Here is a 27253-nt window from a genome sequence, read left to right as displayed (position 1 = left end):
CGCATGCCAGGCGAGTACACTACCGCTTGAGCCACATCCCCAGCCCTTTCACACTATTTTTACATGCATTCCAATAAATACAGCTAAGATTTATTAAAATAACCCTCAAAATTTCCATGAAAAACTATTAGTGACAATGCAGTCACACATTTAGTGAAACTAAATGGTTGAATCACCACTGGAATCAGACTACCTCTTCCCCCCCAAATCCCCTTGAGTTCATCAAAAGAGAAATTTTCCACCTTCTAGTAAAGCCATGCTGACCTCGGACAGCCCGTTCACTCCTGGGGGAGGCTTTTCACATTGTTTCTCCTCAGCACGCCTGTCTTGGTAACAAACCATGTTCTGTTCACTTGTCAGTCAAACACCATCTGTGTCACAGCCTTGGTGTAAAGCCCATTTTGTCCTCTAGACCTTCCTGTCAGTGAGGGTCACAGAACCTCAGTGCTGCAACAGTCTTCATAAGCCTTTTGGTCACACCCCTTCAATCTTAGACTGGGAGGGAACCCAGAGGCCAACACAAGGTCACACAGAAATAAGTTAGCCTTAACTAGAATCCAGATCTCTTAGGACTCCAATGAAGCCTTTTTCTTTTAAATCATTCTCTGTTCTTTAATTCATGGATTACTCAAACCTAAAATTATTTCAGGGGCCCCAGAACATTCAATTCCAAACATTAATTTTTTTTGGTGGTGTGGCGGGGTGTGCCAGAGATTGAACTCTGGGCACTTGACCACTGAGCCACATCCCCAGCTCTATTTTGTATTTTATTTAGAGACAGGATCTCACTGAGTTGCTTAGAGCCCTACTAAGTTGCTGAGGCTGGTTTTGAAATCATGATCCTCCTGCCTCAGCCTCCTGAGCTGCTGGGATTATAAGCATGGGCCACCATATCTGGCCCATTATTATTTTTCTAGGGTTGGGGATCGAATTCTGGGCCTTGCATGTGCTGGGCAAGAGTTCTATCACTGAGCTACACACCTAAGCCCTGACCATTTATGTTTTTTAAAGGCTATCTTGGCCAGACATGGTGAAGCACAGGAGGCTAAGACAGGAGGATCGTCAGCATCAGCAAGGGACTAAGCAACTCTGTGAAACCCTGTCTCTAAATAAAATACAAAATAGGGCTGTGGATGTGACTCAGTGGTTGAGTGCCCCTGAGTTTAAACCCTGGTACCAAAAAATAAAAATAAAAGACTATCTCATTTACTCCCAGTCATCAAGGATGAAGATTAAGATGCTCAAAGTATATATATATATATATATAAAACACACTCACACACACACACACACACACACAAGCACTCTACCAACTGAGCTATATCCCCAGCCCCTATTCCTTTTTTCTTTCTCCTTCTTATAGAAAAAAGGCTTCATCAGTATATATATTGTGTATATATACACTTGTGCAGTTGTCCATCAACAACCACTCATTTAACAATATCAAAAATTACCCTGTTTAGTGTGTTTTAACATGAGCTTACAATTATAGCCCAATTTAAAAATGTAAGCATACAACTAGGCTTTACCAAAGAATAATGTGTTTATTTCACTTAAAGTCTTAAAAATACTCTTTTTCTGGGCAGTTGTCACACAAAATGACCTAACGTGGTGGTGGTAGTGGTGGGTGGTCATTAAAAAAAAAAAAAGTCATTAAAATGAAGAGCATAGAAAAACAGACCCAAAATGTTAAGATTTTATTTACAAAGCTTTTTTTGTTGTACAGAAAGTAAAAATGCTGTTACAATCTCAGTGTGACTGGTAGCCACGGACAGTTGACTCACCAATCACAGCTATCCATGCTACAGCAAGAGTCTTACACAAAAAACCTAACAATGCTTACAATTTTGTTGGGGCAAAGTCCCCAAGCTTGGTGGTGGATTACCAAGAGGGACTAAAAGGAGGAAGGCGGAATGTCACAGGAACTATTCTTTGGCTCTTTGGGTGGGTGGGCGTCCTGGGGTTTGTATCACAGCTACCTTTTTTTTTTCTTTTTTAAACAGCTATCAAATCCATGAGCAGTCCAACCAATACTGAACAGTTCTGTTTTGCAGTGTATCTGGGGTCTTAATCATCTTCTCCTTCATCATCTGTTTCTCTCTTCCTCTTTTCACCTTTCCCGCTTTCTTCCTCCTCTGTACAATAATAAAAAGTGACTTTCAGACCAGTGGAAAGGCATTTGCCTAGGATATTGCTAATGGAGGCAATTTGTTGTTGTAAGACTAAGAAAGATGTAAATTGGACCAGACTAACAGGTTATTGATTAAGAGACATTAATTAAAAGGAAATTTGTAGACCACAGAACCAAGATGGGCAAAATGCAGCAGCACCTCTATCCACACAGCAAAGCTAACCTAAGTTTTTTCAACTTTGTTTTTTTCCAAGTTATTTCTATATTTTTTTTCCTTCCAGTTCTGGAGACTGAACCCAGGGGTGCTCGTCCACTGAGCTACATTTCCAGCCATTTATATTTTATTTTGGGACAAGGCCTCACCAAATTGCCCAGGTTATCCTTGAACTTGACATTCTCTTGCCTTCTTCTTCCAAGTCACTGGGATTACAGGAGTGCACCACCACACCCAGCTCAAATATTTCTCATTTTTCTTAATTTCTTGGTTCTAATAATCTAAAAATTATTAATATGCATAGCAAAGACTCAGGAGTTAGCAAGCCTGTTTTTCAGACATGCTCATTTATAAGCAACCCTGGACAAAAAACTTAACCTCTTAAGCCTGTTTCCTTTTTATAAGAGGGGCAATAATATTGACATGAATGTGTCATTCTGAGAATTAAATAAGATACCATAGAAGGTACTCCAGCATGGAACTTGCATAAGACTAACGACAGCAAATTAAAATAAAAACTCATGACTATTTTAATGAAATTAACTAAATCTATTTAAATCATGTCCCCAAAAGTTCCTTGAAGGCAGTGAGCACGTCCTACCCAATGTCATATTCAGCATGCCAATGCTCGGCACAGGGCAGGTGCTGAGCAAGACTGAACAAACGGAAAGCACATCAACAGCCTGGCTGAGACCTCAATTGCAAAAGGATCTGCACTGTTCCTTCCTCTCCTCTTTCTCTCTGCAGTACTAGGGACTAAAGCCAGGGATGCTTCTGTAGCTGAGTGTGATCCCTACTTTTCAAAAAACCTTGACCTTTTAACCAATTGCTGAGGGTGGCCTTGAACTTGTCATTTTCCTAACTCAGTCTCAAGTATCTGGAATTACAGGTGTGCACCACTGTGTCTGGCTGAGAACCAGTACTTTCAATCAGTACTAAATAAGTAATAGCCACTTCATTCATATTGGTTGAGGGAAAAGGAGGAAAACTGACAAAACTGGAAAGGTGGCTATTTATACATCTTGAAAAATTATGATCCAATTATGAATAATCCTTTTTTAATGAAAGAACTCCTATCACAGAAAAATCTTATGCTTAGCAGCAGTAAGCCAAATAATGGTGCCTAAAAACATTTAAAAGCATGTTTTCATCTAATTTTTAGTTGAGGACCAAAATGCATGCCTCAGACCCACCTTCATCCTCATCCTCATCCTCGTCTTCTTCATCTTCATCTACTTCTCCATCATGCCCAAATTCTTCTTCCTAAAGCATGGTAAACAATATGACATTAGATTGACAAACTGACGAGACTTTGCAAATAAACACAACAATACGTCACAGAGAAAACCATAATGTTATTTTTATCTACTCTGCTGTACTGAGATCTGGTTTTACTTAAATGAGTTTAATTTAAAATATTTTTCTTAAAAAATAATTAGTAGTCAAAAATAAGCAGTTTATTTGTCAGAGATGCTTTCGTTAGTATGTAACTTAAAACAGAAAATTCAAGAAATGGTTTTAAAATTTTGAGTTTCAAAGCAGGTTTTGTGCTAGGGATGAGAGCAGAGCCTCACATGGTGGGCAAGTACTCCGCCCCACGGAGCTGCATGTGTCGTGCCACTAACACTCTCATTCTCACACAGCGCTTGCTTCAAGTTCTTAAGTCATCATAAATCTAGGACTTCACAGAAATGCTTTACTTTCACAACAGCATGCTGACTGATGAAAACTCATGTTTTCTGCCTATTTTCAAACTTCCTTGAGGGTCAAAGCTAAGCCACTCTTTTGTCCTGTCCTTCTACAGAGTCCTCAGGACACTGTATTACTGTCCTATAAACGAGACCACCTGCTCTTTTAGGGCGGGACCACAGTTCTATTTAACTCGGCTCTTTTTACCACAGTAGGCATGCAATATATTTACTTAATTAAACCAAATTTAAGATGTTTGGACTTGGTAAACATATACTTCCATCAATACAACAAAGGAGCCCACATACTATCAATTCTCAGTGTTTCATCTTTCCATTCTGCTGGAACTCAACCCGTTCCTTCTTCTAGTCAAAGGGCCAAAATTTACCCCGCAGGGTCAAGCACCATGCCTAATTAGCAATTAGTAGGCACTGCATTTAGTATTTAAAGTGGGACAAGAGCTGAATTGGTCACATTATTTGTTTACGCAGGAGGCCTTTTCCTAGTCTTTCTTCTTAACCCCACCTTTGCCTTCAGAACAAAGTGAAGCAGGGCAGGAAACAGATGCATGGACTAACCTCCCCGCTGACTTCATCTTCATCTTCTTCCCCCTCTACATCTTCGTCTTCATCTTCATCTTCTTCTTCATCAAACTCTTCCTCCTCACCATCCTCATCCTCCTCATCTTCTTCATCTTCTCCTTCTGAAAACAGTCCAAAATGGCGTTAATAAGATACCTTGCTGCTCCATGGGGGCTCCTATAGACACATGGGCACCACAGGGTGGCCCACAGGATGCCAGTGCAACCAAGCACTTGTCCACTGTCCAATGTTAGAAAAGGCTTGCAGCCACCATCTGTCCACCAGGTGCTATAGCTCAGCCTTTTGTTTCAAGTCAAAAGGCTCAAAAGTCCTGGTAAACTGATGTATACAACTCTTACTGATGAAACAATACAACTAGGATTTGCTATAAAACACAGGAGGGGAACATGGGTAGGGGTATGTGTTTATAAGAGAAGATACAACCAATCATTGCTAAAGCTGAGTGTTAGGAACACAGGGATTTGTCTTAATGTTATTGTACCTTTGTTAATGAGAGATTGAATGCAAGGATGTTCTACCATTAAGCTACATCCTAACCCTTTTGGAAACAGGAGCTTGCTAAGTAGCCCAGGATGGCCTCAAACATGTGATCCTCCTGCCCCAGCCTCCCACGTAGCTGGGATAGGTGTGTATTACCATGTCCACCTGATGACCTGCAATTTCCTACCATAAAGTTTTTTTGTTTTAAAAAGCAATCTCTTGGGTAATGATACCTTAGAGCCACCTTCTCCAATCAGGAACCACCTCCTGTCCTATCCTCTGGTTACAAGGTAACCTGGTTACCTGTACCTCCACACCAGTGCTGACCTCTAATTCAATAGCAGCTCCCGTCTTCGGGGTCCCAGAGCTCACATGCTCCCTGCCTCCTGCAGGCTCTGCCCTTTCTTCCCTGCTTGCCCGGCTCTGACCAGCCCCCAAGTCTCAGTTCCATCACTTCTGCCAGGAGGAGACCTCCAAACCCCAGGCTACAGGCTCTCAGTGGTGCTTCTCCATCATACCTCACTTATAAGTACTCAATATTTTCTGCCTGGCAGGGGATACAGCTCAGTGGTAGAGCACATCCTTATTATAAGCATGCTTGAGGCTGGGAGTTCAGTCCTCAGTTCCCTACCAGCATCTTTGAAATTTGTAGCCTGACTGATCTTTGCTCTGATGAACTACCCTCCACTTGCCTAGTTTTCTTTACAAGCACCTGCAAGTATGATTGACCCACCAGTTCAAGGTGAACTTAGATAACAAGAAAAAACCAATGTTTTTAGGAAACCTGCTGTGAAAGGACATAAATATTTGAAACTAAGCAAAATGTCCTACTCTTTGTCCATTTACCACCTTGTATGCCATTAACTTTTGCTTATCTCAATCTGTTATAAAACGAAACTATAAAAATGATTCCAGATCCTATGCCAAACTTGTACCCAAAGCTGTCTGATGTTTTTCCTCCTCCTCCATTTTATTAACTATTCTGTCTTGTGAATTAGGGTTACTGGGGATTGAACCCTGGGGAGCTTAACCTCTGAGCCACACCCCCAGCCCTTTTCATTTTTTTTTTTTTTTAAATTTTGAAACAGGGTCTGTTACTGAGGCTGGCTTTGAACTTGCGATCCTCCTGCCTCAGCTTACCAAGCCACTGGGGTTACAGACAAAGTGCCACTGCACCCAGCTGTCCTGTAACTTTTAAAGACATTTTTAAAAAATGTTTACAATATAATAGCATAAACTCAGAAACATCAGAATTCTGACACCAAATTTTCTTCATGCTGACTGGTGTAAAAACAAATACCTCTACCACCTGAAGGTGAGAAATCTTTTACTCCTGAGAGTAAAATCTTTTACTCCTCTAAGTGTACAAGTCAGAGTGCAAGGAAAACACAAGCAAATCAGGAGGGATATTTTGGGTAGAATATATAATAAGATTCTTAAAAGATACCTGGAATGCAAAAACTCTGATGCCAAAAATATTGAAAAGTATGTTTTAACTCTACATTGTGAACACAGATTATTTTCCTTATTAGTAGAAATGGGAATTTACCACAGGTACATTAAAATCATTACCTTCTTAAACTCCAGTCGGCATCAAAGGCAAGAAAGTTATTTTATTTTTATTTGGGCTATAAAATACAGGTACAGAGTACCCACCAAATGCCAGCCCCTACAGATAAGTTGAGGTCACCAGATGTAGAGCCCACTCACCTTCATCCTCCTCCTCTTCATCCACACCATCCACCTCTGCATCTGAGTCGGGGGCTTCCCCGTCTTCTCGATCATAGCCATCCAGGTAGGTCAGCTGGGGCAGGAGCCTGAACACACTCTCTCGGTAATCATTCAGATTAGTGACTTCACAGTTAAATAGATCCAGGCTCTTCAGACAATCCAACTTTTTCTGAAGGAAAGGATCAAAGAACACAACTCCTAAACTTCACCTGAAGAGGTAAAATTCTAGTCTCTCAATCGGCTGCTACCCACTCAGTCTTCTACATAAGAAAAAAAATTATCAAGCCCCACGCCACCTTTATATTAGTATACTAGGCTCAGTCCCCCCTTTCCTATAACCATTCTCTCAGAACTCTGTCTTTTTCAGCATTTAGTCTAAAGAAATATAAATTTGAAGTAAGTTTTAAAAACAGATATTTTCATAGCATGAAACAATCGGAGTCTAATAAACTTAGTTCAAACCTTAACACAGGGAAACATTCAAAGATTTATGAGATAAAAATCCTCGATCTCAAGGTGCTTAAAATTCTACTTGGGGACAGAATATAATAAAGTATGAGGTTTAGCAATGCAGAATTTTCAGGGAAGACAAGAGTTAATAAACGGGGGAAGGTTGGGGAGGAAGGCGACTCAAGAGTTCAAGTTTCAGAAATACAGAGACATATTACACCTTTCTTCTTTTTAAAGTTTTGGAGAAAAGATTGACATGATAACCAGACTTTTCTGATGTAAAATTCTTGATTTTGCCATACCTTGAATTTTGTTACAGTACTTTACGTTTTTGAAACCATCCATTTCATATATCTAAAACAGCTAAGATCTAAAACTTGGTCCATAGTTTTTCTGAGTAGCCAAAGTGGGTAAGAAAAATAGCCCATGCATTTTACGGAATCTTCATTTGTTATATTGTAACAGTGCACAAGTATTTCAATCCCAGGTCTGTTAAATTTCAATTAAGAGTGAATTAAGAAATTGAAGGCAGAGGTACTATTTACAGGTAAGTCAGGAGACAGCAACAGGAAGTGACAGCAAACCCTCCTAAGTGAGAGAAGAGGGAGCTGTAAATAAAAAGCAAACACAAAAATATATTGCAGTACCCAGTTTCGTGCTTTCAGAACAGGGCAATAAGCCTGGAGTACATTAGTTTCACAAATATCAACTTTTAACGTTCTAAGTCAAAAGAAAAGACTTGGTATTTTCTAAGAAATTTATACTAAAAAACCCTAAACAAACATTAAGAGGGCATCTGCATGAAATAAGCTCTTAAAAAGTTGATATTAAAAGGCATTGATGCTTTACTTGGAAAGCTAGTGCAACATTCACAAGGACCTGGGAAGAAATGCAGACAAAACAAAAACTTGTTTTCAGGATTTGAGGAATCCTTGCAATTTCTGGGGAGATATAAAATAATTTGAAAATCCGCTTTAGAGCAGGGGTTAGCAAACCACAGATCACTAGCCAATTCTGGCTCACCACCTGTTTTTGTAAAATAAAGTTTCCTTGGAACGTAGCCACATTTATTCAAGTAATATGCCTGGTTCCTTCTGTGCTACAATGGCAGAGGTGAGCAGTCTGACAGGGACTATGTGGTCCACAAAGCCTCCTGTACTGATTGTCCAGCCCCTGAGAGGATAGAGCTACTGACCTGAACACCAAGGACTTTCATGTCCCTGATTAGGAAGACACTCCCATGCTGGGCTTACTCTCAGAGCAGCCTTAAGAAGCCTTAAGCCAGGGAGGACTTTACAGAGCAGGGTTACAGCCATGGGCAAGTGGTGTACCCCTCAAACACAAATGTACAACAATTTCAGAGTTTGTGGATCAAATAATGTGCTTATATAAGCCAGCCCTGCTATCTTAAACTGCTGCAATGCCCCCCAGACAAATAACCAACATATACCAGCTTTCACTTCTCCCAGTCTGACTCTACATCAGCTAAGACACAACTATAAATAAATAGCTCCCCCAAAGAGGTTTATTCTAAAAATTCTTTAAAGGAATGAGCCATTTACATCTCAAAATTATTTCCTAGGAATGCGTGCATAAAAAAAAAAACATACAATACATCCTCTGATATTTATCTAATGCTCTTGCAATGTTCAAGCTAGAGTTTTGTTGACTACTTCATTCACAGGGCCACTAAAGGCTCTTGTTTCCAAGATTTTTGGCTACTCCTGGCAAAGCACCTGTCATCAAATACTCTGGACATGCCAAAAAGTATGCTAGAAAAATGCAATGAAAGCAAGTAAACAACAATAAATACCAAATAACTCTAGTACTCTAGCTAGAATTGTTTAAAGTAGCAAAATTGTGCTTTGAGGCCCAACACGCAAAAAACACACAAATTATTAGGATCCCAATGTAATGTGTAATTACTGCTAAAAAAAATTCACAACTCTATGATACTAGAAATTTGACCTAAGCTAACAGGCTAGCCATAATAAACAGTAAACATTTTATTAACAATAATTTTGCTTGCCTTCTTAGAATTTAGAAGGGCTTTGGGGGATGGTTTGGATGGCCCAGGTCTCTTAAAAAAGGTGTCCAAGGACGTTTGAATTGATGCCTTCTTTGTCTCTCGATTAATGTCCCTGTAGCAAGCAGAGGCATTCACAATCATTTCATTGACTGTAAGAACTGGGCTCAACGTAGTGTTCACAATGTATGTGGTTAATGAGGATGAGGATGGTGTTTTTCCCACTGAAGAACACTTGCAGAAGTCAAATGAACCCAACATATCCCCCCTTTGCCTTTTCCACAGATTTGCTTTCTTACAAATTAGAACCTCAGGAGATCAACCTAGCACCCCCAAGAATCTGAATACCAAGTATAGTAAGAACAGTGGGAGCTCAGTTTTTCCAAATAGTCCTGGTATGGAACACTGTGGCTCTGCCTTAGAGCATGTGACTCTGGACAAAAAATTCAGCCTCACCCAAGACTTAGCTTCCTCAATGTAAAACAAGAGCCATGCTATTTTTACCTATTTTAAAAGTGTTTTTTTTTTTTTTTTTTTTTTTTACCAATTACTAATACATGCATACCCAGTATAGTGCATGGTGCGGGCATAGCAGATCTTTCTCTTCCTTCACTGTCCTGGGGGATTGAAACTATCATAGCCACTTTCACAAAGCTCTCATACATTCCAGACCAGATCAGAACACTCAAGCAAATAACTCCCACACAATATTTGCTTCCGCTCTGCATCTGTGTGCTGGAACACTGACACAAACACTGATAATCAAAGAGGACTCAGGTTGCCATGAGAATTAGGCAGTAGCCAGTCATCTAGCATGGAAGGTACTGCCTAGTACTCTGCTGAAAAGGGGATGAGGAGGCTCTTCCTATACTCATAGTGAGCCAGAATTGAGAAGTCTGTCATTAATCAATAGCCAAAAAAGCTTAGGGTAGCCAATCTCACGGAGGGGGTGGTGTTGCATTTAATTTAGTGTTCCTGTCAGAATTCTCAACTCAGCTGGCTATGAAATAAACTTAGGTAGAAAGAGAAGCAGGTGCCAAGGGCAGTGGCAAGTCCAGTGAACCTGGATTTGAATCATGCCTCTGCCATTTACCCTTAGCAACTACTTAATCTCTCTAACTCAGTTTCCTCATCTCTAAAGGACATTCCTACTTCTGAGTTACACCATGATTTGATGGGCAAATGTGAATGTCCTTGGATACATCGAAATTCATTATACTACTGCTTAACAACGGGGGTTGGTTTGGAGGGGAAAAATAAAAACTAGTAGAAACGAGAGCGAGAGTATCTGGATATATCTGTAACAAAAAAAGGGGCAAAATCTGCAGAACGAGGGTGAGAAATAGGCTTTCAACATTTATGAGAAATATAAGCTCTTAAATACATCCTATGTAATGAAATGTAAAAATAAAGAGACTTGGTAAAAGGTAATTAAATCTGTACTGTAGCAGAGTCTTAATTATTGACTGGGAGGGAAAAGACCCTCTAACTGTGGCAGTAAATCCTCTTCATTAAAAGAAGCCACAATTTAACTGTCTTCCCCTGAATTATCCAGAGTATTCTTCACAAATTATGTGAAATTCACATATTTAAAAATATCATGCTATCAGAACAAATAAAGAGACAATGTCTTATTCTCCTGGCTTCTGTTCTTCTGGATCCTAAAAGATAGCTCTGATCTGCTGGCACAGCCCACTATGGGGCTGCCCCTCACGGGCGTTAACCCTGCCTCCAGCAGCTCTTTTTTGCCCATCACAACCTCCACTCAGACTGAGTTTGCAACTAGATAGTTTTCTGCCGCAGTCTGGCTGGGCACAAAATAACCGAGCCACCACAACAACAAAATGAAATAAACACATTTCCGGACTTTATCCTTCCATCCCCTCTAGGGAAGGCAGGTATATTGTCTTCCCTGCTTCATCAATGAGGAAAGTGGGACCAGAGAAAAGCCATTTGCCTAAGGTCACACAGCAATTCTATAACCCCAGTGGCACTTAAATTTAGCTTTCCATAACTTAATCCCCATCTGTAATAATAAGGAAAACTTCAGGGTTTCCATGCAAAACTTTGCCACTGGATATTCTAGTATAATAAGCCTAGAATAACTTGGCCAGTCTCTGGGGAAAATATTAAGAAACATGTCTGAGGTTTCTAAGTATGATTTTTTAAAAGGACAAAAATAAAAAAATACAACACATAGGATACACTCAATTAGGCTCTGATCTTTAAAACTGGGATCCTACAGAAAGTAAAAGGCCATCAATTTATTGATTTATTGATCAATTATTCTTCCCAATCATTCCCTCCCACTATAAATATGAAAATGAAAATGACTAGTAATTCCCAGTTTTAAAATTCTCAATTACTTACCAAAGGTTCCAAGGTGCTGATGTCTTTCAGTTTATTTCCACTTAAATTTAGATGTGTGAGATTTGGAAGTTTTTCTGCTAACATATCCAGACCTCCATAGATTCTATTGTCACTGAGCTCAAGCTGCAAAAGAAATTGCAAACAATACACACAAGTACACATCAAGAAACACGTATCATAGGCAGGCATGGTACCACATGCCTGTAATCCCAACGGCTCAGGAGGCTAAGACAGGAAGACTGCAAGTTCAAAGCCAGCCTCAGCAACTTAGCAAGGCCCTGGGCAACTTAGTGAGACCCTGTCTCAAAATAAAAAGTAAAAAGGGGTGGGGATGTGGCTCAGTGGTTGAGCACCCTTGGTTTCAATCCCTGGTACAAAAACAAAAAAACAATAGCAGCAGCAAACCAAACAGCAACCAAAAAACCCCCACATTATTAATGTTTTGGGGGGGAGGGTATTGAGCAGTGTGGTACTGGAGGTTGAACCCAGGGCCTTGCACATGCTAGGTAAGCACTAAGCTACATCTCCAGACCTCTTAAAATTGCTGAGATTGACCTCAAACTTGCAATTCATCTGCCTCAACTTCCTGAGTAGTTGGGGTTACAGGTGCATGACACTGCACCTGGCTCATCAAGAACCACCAACCCTTATTTCTTTAAGGCATATGTTTATCTTGTTTAAATCCAAATAAGTAGTTCCCAGATCCCAGCAACATTTGGTGTTGAGGTAGGTAACAAGACAAGGTGAGAAATGCTGTGTTTCTTCATAAACTACTAATAACAGTTTGCTTAAGAATTAACCTCCAACATCAATGAATACATGCTCTAGCATAAAAAACGGATCAAAATAATTAGAATTCTATAAGTTGTAATACTCTATACCTGCCAGCAGGAAGGGTAAATGTTCCATGCATTCTGAGCAGTTTATTTGTGTGCCAAGGAAAGTTTGCAATGCCTATTTGAAACAACCTGGTTCTAGACAATACTAACCACATTGTGGAAGACACTGGGACAGGCCCCCAAAATGGGCCCATACCTATAAACTCAGCTACTCTGGAGACTGAGGCAGGAGGATGGTAAGTTTGAGGCCAGCAGCAATTTAACAAAGACACTGTCTCAAAAAGCTAGGGATATAGCTCAGCCACTCAACTGCCAGCACAGCAAAAGGAAAAAAAAAAAAAAAAAAAAAAGAAGCTCCAAAAACATTAGGAAAGAGTGAGGCAGGGGCCTGGGGTAGAGCTCAGTGGTATAGTGTGTGTTTACCAAGCTTGAGGCCCTAGGTTCAATTCCCAGCACCAAGAAGAGAAAGAAAGGCAGAAAAGTGAAAAAGCCTGAGTTTATGAAACCAGCTCCCTTAAGGCCAATTCTTGCATAACCTTGCATAACCCTGGCACTGCCTTTACAAGAACCTACTCTAATTTCTTAGCTGCAGGTCAAGCATCACATGCAAATGGCGTGCCCATGAAGGAGTAAGAATTCACCAAGGAGGATTAGCGTCTTAGAGTACAAGTAACTGGAGCCTGGAAGGTACTGTGGAGAACATCATCCAAGCTCTTCCTCTTACAGATGAAAAAAAACTCAGGCACAAAGCTAGTTCCAATTCTCTATTTCCCATACATAGTACACACAGGTGCCAAGCACTGTTCAAAGCACTAAACACAGATTAACTTCATTTGATCTCAACAACCCTAAGGGGTAGGTAGAATTATTACTCCCACTTACAGATAGGTAAAATTAACCACAAAAATGTAACTGGCCTTAATAAAAATCACACAGCTATTACAATGGTGGGCCCATGATTGAAAGTCAGGTAGGCTAGCTTCCTAAGAATCTATGCCCTCCCCATTAAGCTATTGTACTCCACGTGCTATGTATGAAAAACTTCATGTAACGAAGTCTTTGGTATGCAATGGAATATACTACATGATGCAAAAATAGAGAAATTTTTTAAAAATCTAGCCATGGTCTAGGATTTAAAATATCAGTCTAGCTGGGCATAGTGACACATGCCTGATATTCCAGCTATTTAAGAGAGTTGAGGCAGAAGGACTGCAAGTCAAGGTGAGCCTAGGTAAGTTAAGAGACCCTGTCTCAAAATTCAAAAAAAGGTTGAAGATGTACCTCAACAAAGAGCACTTGCCTAACATGCATGAGGCCCCAAGTTCTATCCCTAGTATGTATGTATGTATGTATCTCTCTCTCACACACAAACACACACACACGCATGTCTATAATACTATTGTTAGCTTTATTGATTTTTTAAAAAGCAAAATACAAACTGAGATCACTTGTCTTGGTGTGTGTTTAGGACATGTGGTCAAAATATTACATTCAGGTAATAGTCACACATCTTTCCAACATGAACATCTTACGAACTAGGGTAACAAGGCGATCTACCACAGCATTTATTAGCATATTTATTTTGAATATGCTAAGAAATTTGTGACTTATTTTTCTTAGTGCTTTTTCTTGTTATAACAGTCTGTGCTCTAGAACCACTACTAGCTATGAGGACATTCAAACTGCCTTTAAGTAAGAGTCCCACTCATCGTCCACAAGTAACTGATATTTAAAAATCTCAGAAAGATTTAATAATTACTGGGAGGCTGACTTTCTAAATATACCTGACAATACACAGTAATAGTAATTCGGGAAAACTTAGCAGGGTGCCAAGAAAACATAACAGAATATAAAACACACTAACAATCTACTAGCATCAAGGTTATGCTAAACAAAAGTTTAAGTAGGCTGTGTTTCCAGTGTCTCTGACAAATGCAAATGCAACAGGATTATACTTGAATCTCTGCAGCAGAACTCACAAGGACTGACTAAACTTGTATTACCTGACATCTAACAAGCAAAGAAAATAAGATGGGGAAGGGGCACACACTTTTAGTGTTTTAAATTCATGTAGTTAACGACAACCCAAATAGCCTATGTGTCCTTTACCTAAAAATGATCATAAAATTTCTTTTCTTTTTCTTTTTAATGCTAGAAATTGAACCTAGGGATGCTTCACAACTAAGCCACATCCCCAGACCTTTTTATTTTTTTACCTTGAGATAGGGTCATGCTAAGTTGCTCAGGCTGGCTTCAAACCTGTGATTGATTCTCCTGCCCCAGCCTCCTAAAAAGTTTCATATATGTGTTCTTTTGTTTAAAATAAAAGTTCAACATAAGTTCTCTAATAAAGTGAATACTGGAACAGTGGTGAATTCTGCAAAACTTTACATAACCATACATCTTTTCCTTTTAATGGAAAGGGTACTAGATTAGGAGGTATGGGATCTAATTTTGGCTCTAACCACTTCTGTGGGAAGTGTTAAGCAAACTGCTGTCCCTTTCTAAGCCGGCTGCTGCGCTTATAAGGGGATAGAACTGGAGGAGGGTAGACAAGTGCATTAATATAAGAGTACAAATGATGAATGAGCCATCAACTAGGACAGGAAAGTAATTCTTATCAATCAACACACTTCAAACTTGCTAGTCATGAAGAATCACATAATGGCTTGAATTACCATGGACTATAAAGTCTGTAAATTTTATTTAAGCTCACCCTTAATCAACAGACATATAATACCAAGAATGGGAGGCACTGTGGTTCTTTTAACCAGAGCATACTTATAACTACTATTTATTAAACATCCAACACAGAACACCTCCAAATATCACTGCAATTCTGCAAGATCAAATGGTATCCCAGATTCCAGTTAAGGAAACAGCCTGGGAGATAAAGGAACCAGGAGAAGATCACCCATCAAGGAAGTGACAGAGCTGGAACCCAACACCATATATACCCAGTTCCAAAGGCCATGTGCTTTCTGCTGTACCACTTCCTTAAAGGCAAAAAATCATACATTTTTCCCTTCCTAATTGGTTCTCTCTTACCTGTATCAAAGAAAAAATACTTACCTTTTTCAATTTAGGTAGCTTGGGGAGATTTGAAACTGAAATCAAGCCTACATTTATTAAACTGAGGAACTCCAAGTTCACAAATTCAGCAGTTAAGCCCTCAATTTTTCCATCATTTGATTTGCAATTGTCCAAGACAAGTTCTCGAACCTGTGAATGACAAAAGGAGAGGGACAAGCCTTCAAGAACATATAGAAAATAACAAAGAACAAACAAAAAACTCCAACAATAAATGCCCCTCAAAAACACACCCACATATGCCTGTAATTTCAGCAACTTGGGAGGCCCTAAGCAACTTAATGAAACCATGCCTTTGTGGTTCAGTGTCAGTGATTAAGTGCCCTTGGTTCAATCCCCAATACAAAAAAACAAAAACAAAAACACATATGTTAGAGCAGCATTTTATTAGACCAAGATCACAGTTATAAATAACTGAAAAATCCTTAGATCATCAGAAGTAATATACTACTAAGTTCAAAGATGGAATGTTATTCCATGGTCTAATGATTTACTCTCCATTTTTTAGAAATAGAAATTCCAGCTCTCAATTAAGTGAAGAAAGTATGTCTCACTAACTCCTTTCCCCAAGTCTGTGTTCAGTGGTGGAGGTGGTGGGAAGTCTATCCAAGTACAGAGGCATTCTCTCCCTTTTGGCCTGACTCAACCACAGGAAAAGAGGAGAGGCTTTACTGTTCTATCAAGATCACTAACAAGCTATGTCTAAAGGTTTCTTCACTAGCATGCTTCCAACTCTGGACTTATTAATCTTTACCAACATTATCTCGGTGCTGGAAGGCATCAAGGTAGAAGAGTCCTGAATTCCAAGTAAAAATATCATCTGAGTTACAAGTGAGGAAGATTTTTCTGGGGCAGATTCCCTTTTCCAGGCCTTAAATTCTCCTTTTCTCAGAATTCAAATCCATTTAAGGGTATCATAGCTGATGATTTGAATACTAATTATTCAATAGTCTGTGTAGATTTACTCTGATAATCCCCATTGCTATTCTTGCTTTAGGGCTGACTCTGAAACTTGCAACTTTATTTAACACCCTTTGGTCTACTTACAGTGATGCAAATTACAGTTTTAACTGTCCCACAAAGGCATTCTTGCATGAATCTACTATGTTCAATAGCATTAAACAAGCATGCACATGGAAGAGATGCTGAGAATCTAAAGAGAACAGGAGCAAAGAACAATATCTTTATCCTCCCATACAAAATCTAAGACTGCTACTCTATTCTATTAATTGCTATCAATTATGGAGTACTTACTCTTTTGTTATTCTTTGTACAAGCACTTCATTCCACTCATTTACAAAGGAAACAGATTCAGAGTCAGCAATTCCCACATCACCATAAAGGCCTGGCCACTTACTTACTACCCTGGCTACTTCCTCTTCAGAATTCTTGGTTTCAGGATACACACAGGCCTATTGTAATTTTTACTTCTTCCTTTCCTTCCTTTCACTTTAGATACTTTTGCATTCTTCTGTTTTCTGACAAAGAATCAGGACACCTGAAAATTCAAGGTCAACTGTGACCAAAGCTGGGCTCTGGAGATAAATACCTGGGGTCAAATCCTGGTTCTGCCCCTGGAACCTGTATGACTCTGGGCAAGTCACTTAACTTCTTTGTGCCTTAGTTTTCTATAGAGATAATACCTACACCTCATGAAGCTGTCACAGCCTAGCACAGAAATGCTCAGAAAATAACCTTTAGGGAAAGGGAATGGGTGGAATGTCGGGGACCTCTGTTCACTTTATTTGTACTATCTATATGTATTAAGGGGGCAGCCAGGTGTGATGGCACATGCATATATTCCTGCTACTGGAGGATGAGACAGAGGGATCAACAAATTGGAATCTGCCCTCAGGAACTTTGGGAGACCCTGTTAGAAGTGTTACCCAAAGCTAAAGCAGTAGTTTCAAACACCTGGAAAAGTTTATAACATAAATGTAGTTTGAATTCTGGTGTTCACCAAAAATTCATGTTGAAACCTAAATACCCACAGTTATAATATTAAGAGGTGGGGCTTTTTTTTGGTACTATGACTGAACCCAGTGGCGCTTAAACACTGAGCCACATCTCCAGCCCTTTTAATTATTTTGAGATAGAGTCACACTAAGTTGCATAGGGTTCGCTAATCTTCTGAGGCTGGCTTTGAACTTGTGATCCTCCTGCCTCAGCTTCCTCAATCACTGGGATTACAAGCATGTGCCAGTGTGTTGGCTAAAAGGCCCTTTCTACAATGAATCCCATGGACCTAAACCCTAAATTTCCCAGAATCCAGAACTGTAAGCAATAAAATTCCTATCATTTACAAGTTATCCAGTCTAAGTCATTTATTATAGTAGCCCAAAACGGCTAAAATATAGCATAAGAAGTTACTGGGTAAAAATAAAGGGGGAAAAAAAGGATGAAAAAATTAGAAAACCACTTAAAATACCCATCAATAAAGGGACTCATTTTCAGAATACATGCTGAGATAAGCAATGTATAAAATACATGTAAAATATGATAAAATGTGTGAAATAGAACATTTTTATTTAGATGCATACAAGATATCTCAGTAATAATGCCTACAGTATAGGAAAGTAAAAAGCTAAAAGACATTTCCGTAATAATTTCAACAATTAACTATTAATCTATTCAAAAATACAATTTTTTAAAAAGTCATTGTGGGCTAGAGGTGTGGGGCATCTGCTTTGCATGTGCAAGGCCCCAAGTTTCACCCTCAGCATTGGCCCCCACAAAAGCAATATATTAATGCCACCATTATATATACACATATATATTTGTTTTAGTCTTCGTGCATTCAGAATCATATAACTTGAGACAAGTTTGAGGGCAGCTTCAGCAACTTATCCAGACCCTGTCCTAAACATAAAACAAATGGGCAGGTGATGTAGTTCTATGATGGTAGCATGTGTGAGCCTTAGTTTTAATCCCTAGTACCACAAAAATAAAACTGCAAATATTTTACTGGAGAAATCTGTGTATGAATATACCATAAATCACCTTCCAACCTTCACTATTGAACACGTTCCCCATTTTTTCTATTATAAATAATGCCTAGCCTTTTTGCATTCTTCTGTCTTCTGACTGAAGACATAAAATTCTTTAGCTATTTGGGATTTTTCCCTTCAGAATCCATCAGTAGGTAAAAGAATATAAACATTCGGGTATCTGTTATCAAGAGTTCTTTTTATCAACACATCTTTAGACAGTAATTGCAAAATTCTCTTCCATAAAAAATATAGGCTGGGCTAAGGTTGTGGCTCAGTGGTACAGTGCTTGCCTACCAAGTGTGAGGCACTGGGTTTGATCCTTAGCACCGCATAAAGTATTGTGTCCATCTAAAATTTGTTTTTATATAGGCAATAGATATAAAAAATCGTTCAGCTACAAATAAGAAAACAAACAACAAAGAGACAAACATTAGCTGGGTGCAGTGGCATACCCCTGTAATCCCAGCAGTTTGGAAGGCTGAGGCAGGAGGATTGTGAGTTCAAAGCAGGCCTCAGCAACAATGAGGTACCAGGCAACTTAGCAATACCCTGTCTCTAAATAAAATACAAAAAAGAGCTGGGGATATGGTTCAGTGGTTAAGTGCTCCTGGGTTCAATCCCCAGCACCAAAAATAAGTAATAAATGCACATTAACAATGAGATGCTGTGCTTATACTCTCTTTGAAACTGGGAAGGCCAAAATGAGTGCAGATGTACAAGTTAGTGTTAAAGTGGGAGAGTGAAGTTCAGGGAATACACAAGTGAGATCTCTAACTTTCTCCACCGGCAGCAAATAACAGAATTTATTTATTTGGTACTGAGGATTGAATTCAGGGGCACTGGACCACTGAGTCACACCTCTAGCCCTATTTTGTATTTTATTTAGAGACAGGGACTCACTAAGTTGCTTAGTACCTTGCTGTTGCTGAGGCTGGTTTTGAATGCATGATTCTCCAGCCTCAGCCTCCCAAGCCACTAGGATTACAGGTGTGCGCCACCACACCTGCAGAATTTGAGATAAGTAGGGCAAAAGGTTATATGGCTAAATACCTTGGCTCTTTCTGGGGGGCTAAGAATGTAAAGAAAAGTGCCTCTCCCAGAGCAGAGCTCAGGAGGCACAGTAAGATGATGAGACACTGGAGAATAAGCACAGAGAAGAAAAGAAGTGCTGTATAAAGCAGAGACCACGGCAGGGCTTCATTTAGGGCTGTGCTCAAAGATAACAGGTCTGAAAGCCCCATCAGCAGCCTTTGAATCTGTCTAAAGTTTTAGACAGAACACTGGCAAAAAAAAAAAAAAAAAAAACCACCATGCTCTGCTCTCATTCTAGGAGCAGAGAATATAGCATATATAGCAGCATATATGGTCGAGGGAATACTTATATTCAGTAAATTAAACTGACACAAGAAATGTATAAAAATAAAGCTTACTTATGAGTGCAACATGCATTCAAACATGCATATACTCTGATGAAGAACTCAAAGTGGGTGAGAATTAGGGGCTTATATACCTAGGAGACAAAAGGGAGGCGAGAGAAATCTCCTTTTTAAAGAATGAGAAGATTCTTCACTAAAGGCAAATAGAATTCTTAAGAGAACAAAAGGGAAATAAGAAAAAGTTTAGAGTCACAAACTACCATTGAAAGGGGTTTTTATGGTAGTTTACCCAGGGAGAAGACACCCTAAAGAGAGAATTATGTCATTTCCTTAGAAGTGTTTCCTTTGAAGTCAGATAAGTAAGCTCCAAGTAGGTTCCTTTTTGCATTTGTTTAATTTCTTATGTCTTCAATTTAAAATAATCTTTATACCGAACTCAGATTCTGAGTGGGTCATCACAGGAGTAACTAAGCTTCCCCTCATTCTTTCTTGGGTATAAAGTGATTCAGACTGTCTTGCAAGGGAAGGAAGAGGTTGCTGGAGACAAGATAGGGTAATACGAATATAATTTCCCGCCCCATCAGTTCTAATCCACGGGGAAAGGCCCTATCTTTCTCCTTACTGTGTTCCAAATTCTCAGGGCTACTATTTAAGGAGGAATGTTTGGGCAGACACTTGTACACTTGTGCATACAAGTTAGGGAGCTATTTGGTCCAAGACATTTAGCTGGTATTCTTCTCAAAGGACTGTTTAATTTGAGGGCCAAATTTACTCCTATTTCTTACTCTCCATTTAAACTTGCTTTTTAATCAAACACTAATTTACAGTAAACATTAAAAACTAAAAACAAACCTTACTACTTTAATTATGTTTCCTACAGTTATTAGTAATAAAAAATCATTTTTGCAGTTGGCACAAAGATGCACAACTGTAATTCCAACAACTTGGGAGACGGAGGCAGGAGGATCACACGTTCGAGGTTAGCTGCAGCAACTTAGTGAGACCCTGTGTCAAAATACCTTTATTTTATTCATTTCTATGCGGTGCTGAGGTTCTACTACTGAGCCACAACCCCAGTCCCCCTCCCCACTGTGTCAAAACATAAAAAGAGCTGGATAAGGTCTGGGGTTGTGGATCAGTGATAGAATGCTCATCTCGCATGTGTGAGGCCTGGATTCGATCCTCAGCACTACATAAAGGTATTATGTCCACCTACAACTAAAAAATTTAAATTTAAAAAAGGAGCTGGGGACTTACCTGACTGGTGGAGCACTCCTGAGTTCAATCCATGATACCACAAGAAATTTAAAAATGCTTTTGCAGTTCTGGAGATTGAATCCAGGGTCTTGTGCATGTTAGGCAAGTGCTCTGCCATGAACTATATTTTTGTCCCTTTTTTTAAAAAAAATTATTGTCAGACAGGGTCTCATTAAATTGCCAGGCGTTCTCCAACTTGGGGTGCTCCTGCCTCAGCCTCCCTAGTAGCAGCAATCACCCAACTCATATAGGCATTTTCCTCTTTCATCCTGTCCAACTTGCTCTCACTTTCTACTTCCCCAGCTACTATCTGAAAAAAAAAAAAAAAAAAAAGACTAATTTTACTAACTGGTTGGGTGATCGCCTCCAATTATAACCTGATTCTGTCACAGAAGGAAGAAGATATGGAAAAATTAAATACTATTGAGTTATCATCTCCTCTAATTACAAAATACATGATCATTACAGTTAAATGAAATAATCCAAAAATGTAGCAAGAAAAAGCAAATCCTGAATTCCTTACCCATTTTCATCCTTCTGAGTTAGCCAATATTCAAATTTTCTATCCTATTATTTTAAAAGAATGTTTTCAAGCTGGGTGGTATAGTGTTATTAAGCCTGTAATAACAGTGACTGGGCATAGACTCCCTAGGATGATCAAAAGTTCAAGGCCAACCTCAAGAACTTAGTGAGACCATGACTAAAGGGGATGAAGCTTTGTGGTAAAAGAGTCCCTGGGCTCAATAACCCTCATAAAATTTTTCAAAGTGACAATACAGCACATTTACATTGATGTTTAGATGGTAGAACTATTGGCACCTGGGAAAGAAACAACCATATCCTTCTGTGTGTAAAGAGAAGGATTCTAAAAAGCAATCTGGTAGAAAAAGAAACCCTTGCAAGCAACTTAAGGGGACAGTTAAGTTTTGATCTTCTGAGATATTAATAAGGAGGCTGTGAATCATTAAATAGTGATAGATATTTTTTAAAAATGATGCAGTGAATAACTTTTTAAGAGGCCACAAGACAGTATATACATTGATAATATGATCTAAATTAAAAAAAAAATTGAACATTCTGGTAGACTACACCAAAATGAATACAGATGGTAGGACAGGTATGTATAATTTTTTTCCTTTTCTTATATATCTACTATCTTTTGGCTTATTTGTATCTAATTTTTCTTCAACAAAGATGTATTGGTTACATAAGGAAAAATCTAATTAGTTGCTATGCAACCAATTAGAATACCTGATGGAGCTCAAAACAGCATCATAGTAGACAATAGATGTCGGGGCCAAAAAAGGAAGATGCAAGCTAAGGGAAATCTATCCCCCCCCCCCCAAACTCAAATAGTACTAAATAGAGAGAATACTTGCCAGAAGCCTATGGCATGTCACAGTCCAGCACACAGCACACCATTTGTTTCACATGGGCACACCATTTGTTTCACATGGGCACAGACTTTTTAACCTCAGGAAGGAACTACTTGGTTTTCTCACTTTGAAAAAAATTTTAATAGCAAATATGAAGACTAGCTGACCCAGAGATGCAGGGTTGATAGGTGCTTATAACAAATGAGTAACATGTTCACATAATAAAAGGACAGAGAACCTCTTTTATAGAATAGGTATTCCTTAGTGTGGAACACAGCTAAATGAGGGTCACATCTTGCTATTTATTCCACGTCAGTATCTTCTCACCTTACTACCAATTTTTGTGGTATATATGTATTTTCTAGCACTATGATGTATCTGTTGTTGTTTTTAAAATACACAACAGAAGTGTATTTTGACGTGTTATACATATATGGAGTATAATTTCCCATTCTTCTGTTGGACATGATGGGGAGTTACACTGGTTGCATATTCATACATGAACATAGCAAAGTTATGTCTGAACAATTTACTCTTAATGAAGTGATGTTTTATAGAAAACATTCCCTAGAGGATGGGCCAGAGATTTAGTCCTCAGCACCAAAAAATAAAATGTTTGGGACTTAGAAAAAATTTAACTACATTATTCTTTATGAGCTCCCCTAATACAAATAGGGACATAGTAATGCATAACCTGAACTTAGTATCTTATGCATTCTTGGTAAACAAACAAACAAAAACCATAGGAAAGTGTTACCTGGGTCTTCTTCAAGTCCCAAAATTAAAACAAAAATGCCACATACACAAAGTCCTCCAGTCCTCCTGGATTTAACATGAGAGTTTTATAATCAACCCTCCACTTACCCTCCTCAAACATTTAGATCTCACTTGACTTTGAAATCATTAAAAGTAACCACGGAACACAGTGTCCTATATTTCAGAGCATCTTATCCATACTTCCATCAGGGCGTGGGATCTTACATTTCTCCAAATGACCAGAATCTGCAGGGACCCAGAAGCCAAGCCCAACTTCCTAACAGCTGACAATACCAACTGTATTCTAGTACATCACAAGTGAGGTGACTATTTGATTTTAAAGGGGTCATCTTGGAACTTTTCATTTGTCTAAAGGATAATGCCTTTGTGAAAACTCTTATGTGCCTTAAAATTTTCCTTTATGCCTGTAATGCCATTCTCTCATAAGGCCGAGGCAAAAGGACTCCAAGTTCTAGGACTGCCTAGCAATTTATCAATTTAACCCCATCTCAAAACAAAAAGAGATGGAGACATTAAGTCAGTGGTAGAGAACCACTGGATTCAATCCCCAGTACCAAGCGCCCACCAAATCCTTCAAAATCTACAGATTTTCTCTTAAAAAGTCTTTAGCTGTCCTAACTGCCACTGGTTTCAATCTTCCTGTAAAGAGTTCCTGGGAGGGCTGGAGTTGTGGCTCAACAGTGGAGAGCTTGCTTGGCATGTGTAAGACACTGGGTTCAATTCTCAACACGGCATATATACATACATAAAAATAAAGATCCATCAAAACTTAAAAAAAAAAAAAAAGTTCCTAGGGAATTCCTCTCTACCTTCAAATTTCACCTGCCTCCGAAGAAGCTCTTCTACAAAATCCCTCTAAGAACCTGCCAAAGTGCAAATGCAACTAGTGTGTCCCACAGGGTCTAATGCTTCCAGAGGGCAGGGGATTCCCTGTCTTGTTCACACTGGTTTCCCCAGGTTCTAGTATACTGTGGGTAGTCACATACTTAACCAGTGGGCTCTGGAAGCCAGTGTTGTCCTATGCAGTATCCCCTAGCCACTTGTTGCTTTGGGGCAATCCAAGTGTATAGTATGACCCACAAACTGACCTTTTAATTTCCAAATAGTCACATTGCTCAGGCCTATTTTGGGCAAGAACTAAGGCTTAAATGGAAAAAAAAAAAAATCAGCACCTACACATATATACACCTTGGCTATTAAAACACCACAGAGTGGGAACAGGCCACTTCTAGTTCCCAAAGGGAATACAAGTAGGAAAGGGCCTCTAGATTTAAGCATCCAACAAAGAATTTAAATTCCAGATTTTTAAGCCATCTGAAGACCCATGCATGTATTTTTCTTTCAGGAACTTTGGCTAAATTTCCTTAGTCTGTATTGGATTAATTTGCATGGAAGAGTCTGGAATTAAGTCCTCAGGGAGGGCGCCCACCTCTCCTCGTTGTGCCAGAGAACGTGCAACCATTCACTACTCTAGCACGTGGCAGTCACAAAATGTCTGCTGCTGGACGGAAGGACCGCGTGCCGGTGGAACCCGACTCCCGTGACCCCGGGGGCGCCGGGCTCGCACCCAGGCGGCGGTGACCTCACAGCCCCGGGGCAGGCTACTAAGCCTCGAGCACGCGGGCGGGCCATCCCCACCAGTCGGCCACTTGTTAACCACAGCCACCTGCGTGCGCGAGACGCGGCCCGCCAGCCCGGGGCGGGCACAGGCTCAACGGCTCCCCTAGGCTAGAGAACGCCACTCACCCGCCGAGGGGTCGGCGGCGCCGACTCGGCGGAGAGGATCCAGGAATCCGAGGCCGCCTCGCACACGGAGCCGCCGTACCGCACGAGCGTAGCGCGGGGCCGGCCGCATAGGCCGCACCGAGCACGTGCGGGGTGAAGGCCGCCGATCCCCGGGCGGGTGGTGGCGGCCGCCGCCGTTGCCCTTTTAAGAAGGGGGAGGGGATCGGCAGCGCGCCCGCGAGGGGATGAGTCGGCGGCCGCCGAGCGCGCGGCTCCCGCCAGTGGGAACCGAGCCGCAGCGGGGCGGGGGGCGGCCCGAGGACTCAGCCCCGGGGCCCGCGGCCAGCGCCAAGGGCGGGCGGACGGGCAGAGCCGGCTCACCGGCGGAGGAAGACGGCGCCCGCCAACATGGCGCTGTGGCGCGCCCGGGCTGGCGCGAGGAGCCGCCGCCCGCCCACACCGAGGGACCAGCCTCCCGGGGCAGGGGCCGCGGGCTTCGACCCCGTGGCGCGGGGGGAGGGCGGAGCTGCCACCACGACGGTGGTCAGCGCCGCCCGAGGAGACCGGCCTAGAGGAGGCCGTGGGTGTACCGAGAGTGAAGCAAACGGGGAAGAAAGTTTTATTTTTAGGCTTGAAAAATGGCGGGAACCGCGTCTTTTTTTCAAACTTGGCCTCCGGAGGGGCGGCGGTTGCGCCACCTCCGCCTGCCCCTCCCCCGCTCCGAGCGCCAGGCCGCGCCCGCCCAGGCCCCCGGAGCCCGAGGGGGCTCCGCGCCTTCAAAGGAACTGAGCCCCCTTCGCGCCTGCGGCCCTGCCTTTGCCCGGCGGGAGCAGCCCGCGAGGCCTGGCCCGCGGACCCGTCCGCGCCGCTCCCAAGCAGCCGGGTCGCGCCGGAGGCCGGCCTGGCCCGCGGCGGCCCCAGCCGGGACTGGCTACGAGGCTCTTCGGCAGGCCCGGCCTCCGCCCGGCCGCGCATCTCCAGAGGCTGCAAACATGGCTCCCAGCGTTACACAACCCCCGCTCCCTCCCTCGCCGCCGGCACACGCACACACGCTCCCTCCGGGAGGGAACCCGGGCGGACGAGCGAGCGAGCAGCTCGAAGTTTGCTTTTCCCCACCCGCTGCCTTCCCCGGCGGGCGGCAAAGAGTTAATGCCCGCGCGCTCGCTCCCCCCTCCGCGCCCGCCCGCCTTCCCCGTCCGAGCCCGCGAGCTGCGCCCTTCCCCGCGCCGCGGCCGGCGAACCCGCGGCCCGCGCCCCGCAGGTGGCCACCATTACGTGCAAGTCATTGGGGGGCGCGGGCACCCGAAGTGGTTCTGCTTACAGCTGCTGGGGTCCTGTTCCTCAGCTCCAGGTGGATCCTCCTCTTCATGTCCATGTTTCCCTCGTCCCCCCTCTTCAAACTTAACTTTCCGCGGCGGGGCGGAGGGGGGAGAGGCGTCCCGGCCTGCGCGGCAAGGGCCGTCGGAGGGGGTCTGCTCGCGGCAGCGGCCAGCAGCGCGGTCCCGTGCGGCGGGCGAGCGGGCGGGCGAGCGGAGCCCCCGGAGCCAAGTTACTCGCGGGAGCGGAGAGAAACCATGGAGGGAAAAGGGGGCTGGAGCGCAGCGTTGGCCTCACTACCGCCGCCCCCGGCCGCGGCCCCGCACTGCGCTTAAACCGGCGACGCGGCGCGGCGGCTGCTCGGCTCCACTCGGCCCCGCGCGGCGCCGCTCGGCTCGGCCGCCGCGGCTGCACCAAGCACTGGCGGGGAGGCGCGCGGCGGGAGGGCGGGGCGGGGCGGAGGCCGAGACTGGCGCAGCCGGGGAGCCGAGCGGCTTCCTCCCTCCTCGCCCTCTCCCTGCGGCCGCACGTGGGCGGGCTGATGTAAGACCTTCCCCGCCCGCGGCAGAGCTGAGACCCCTGGCCCCTTCGCCCCCTAGCCGGAGGACGCCTCGGGCCTGCGCAGGGACGTGTGCGGGAGAGGGCTGAGGAAGATGCTGTGCGGTTTTGGGAGACCGTGAGGAAAAGTCCGTCTGTAGAAGCCCCCGACGCCCGCGGGGCGCGAGCTGGGAAGACAGCCCCGGGCAGGGACTTTGGGGTTCCCCCTGCCTGCGCCGTCTGGGGAGAACTGCCTGAACCCCGCGTCCCCTTGGT

General features: G+C 42.2%; 1 protein-coding gene across 1 annotated transcript; it reads right to left on the bottom strand.

Moving 5' to 3' along the window:
* Positions 1-1674: 1674 nt before the first annotated feature.
* Anp32b (acidic nuclear phosphoprotein 32 family member B) lies at positions 1675-26803 on the bottom strand. Its single transcript, XM_026379974.2, has 7 exons — positions 26445-26803; positions 15605-15754; positions 11694-11816; positions 6827-7016; positions 4613-4737; positions 3539-3608; positions 1675-2135 (listed from the first exon to the last, which is right to left on the bottom strand). Exons 1-7 carry the CDS (start codon positions 26496-26498, stop codon positions 2068-2070), a joined length of 780 nt encoding a protein of 259 aa, XP_026235759.1. The 5' UTR covers positions 26499-26803; the 3' UTR covers positions 1675-2067.
* Positions 26804-27253: the final 450 nt, after the last annotated feature.

This window comes from Urocitellus parryii, chromosome 4 (assembly GCF_045843805.1).
Source record: "Urocitellus parryii isolate mUroPar1 chromosome 4, mUroPar1.hap1, whole genome shotgun sequence".
NCBI classification, from domain to species: domain Eukaryota; kingdom Metazoa; phylum Chordata; class Mammalia; order Rodentia; family Sciuridae; genus Urocitellus; species Urocitellus parryii.
This window is presented reverse-complemented; position numbering and strand designations above follow the sequence as displayed.

Excerpts from the sequence above, each read along its gene's own strand:
- Anp32b (XM_026379974.2), bottom strand. The coding sequence starts at position 26,498 with ATGGACATGAAGAGGAGGATCCACCTGGAGCTGAGGAACAGGACCCCA. Across the intron at positions 3,609-4,612 it reads AAGATGAAGTCAGCGGGGAG|GAAGAAGAATTTGGGCATGA; the intron begins GTTAGTCCATGC and ends ACCATGCTTTAG. Across the intron at positions 2,136-3,538 it reads GGATGAGGATGAGGATGAAG|AGGAGGAAGAAAGCGGGAAA; the intron begins GTGGGTCTGAGG and ends ATTATTGTACAG.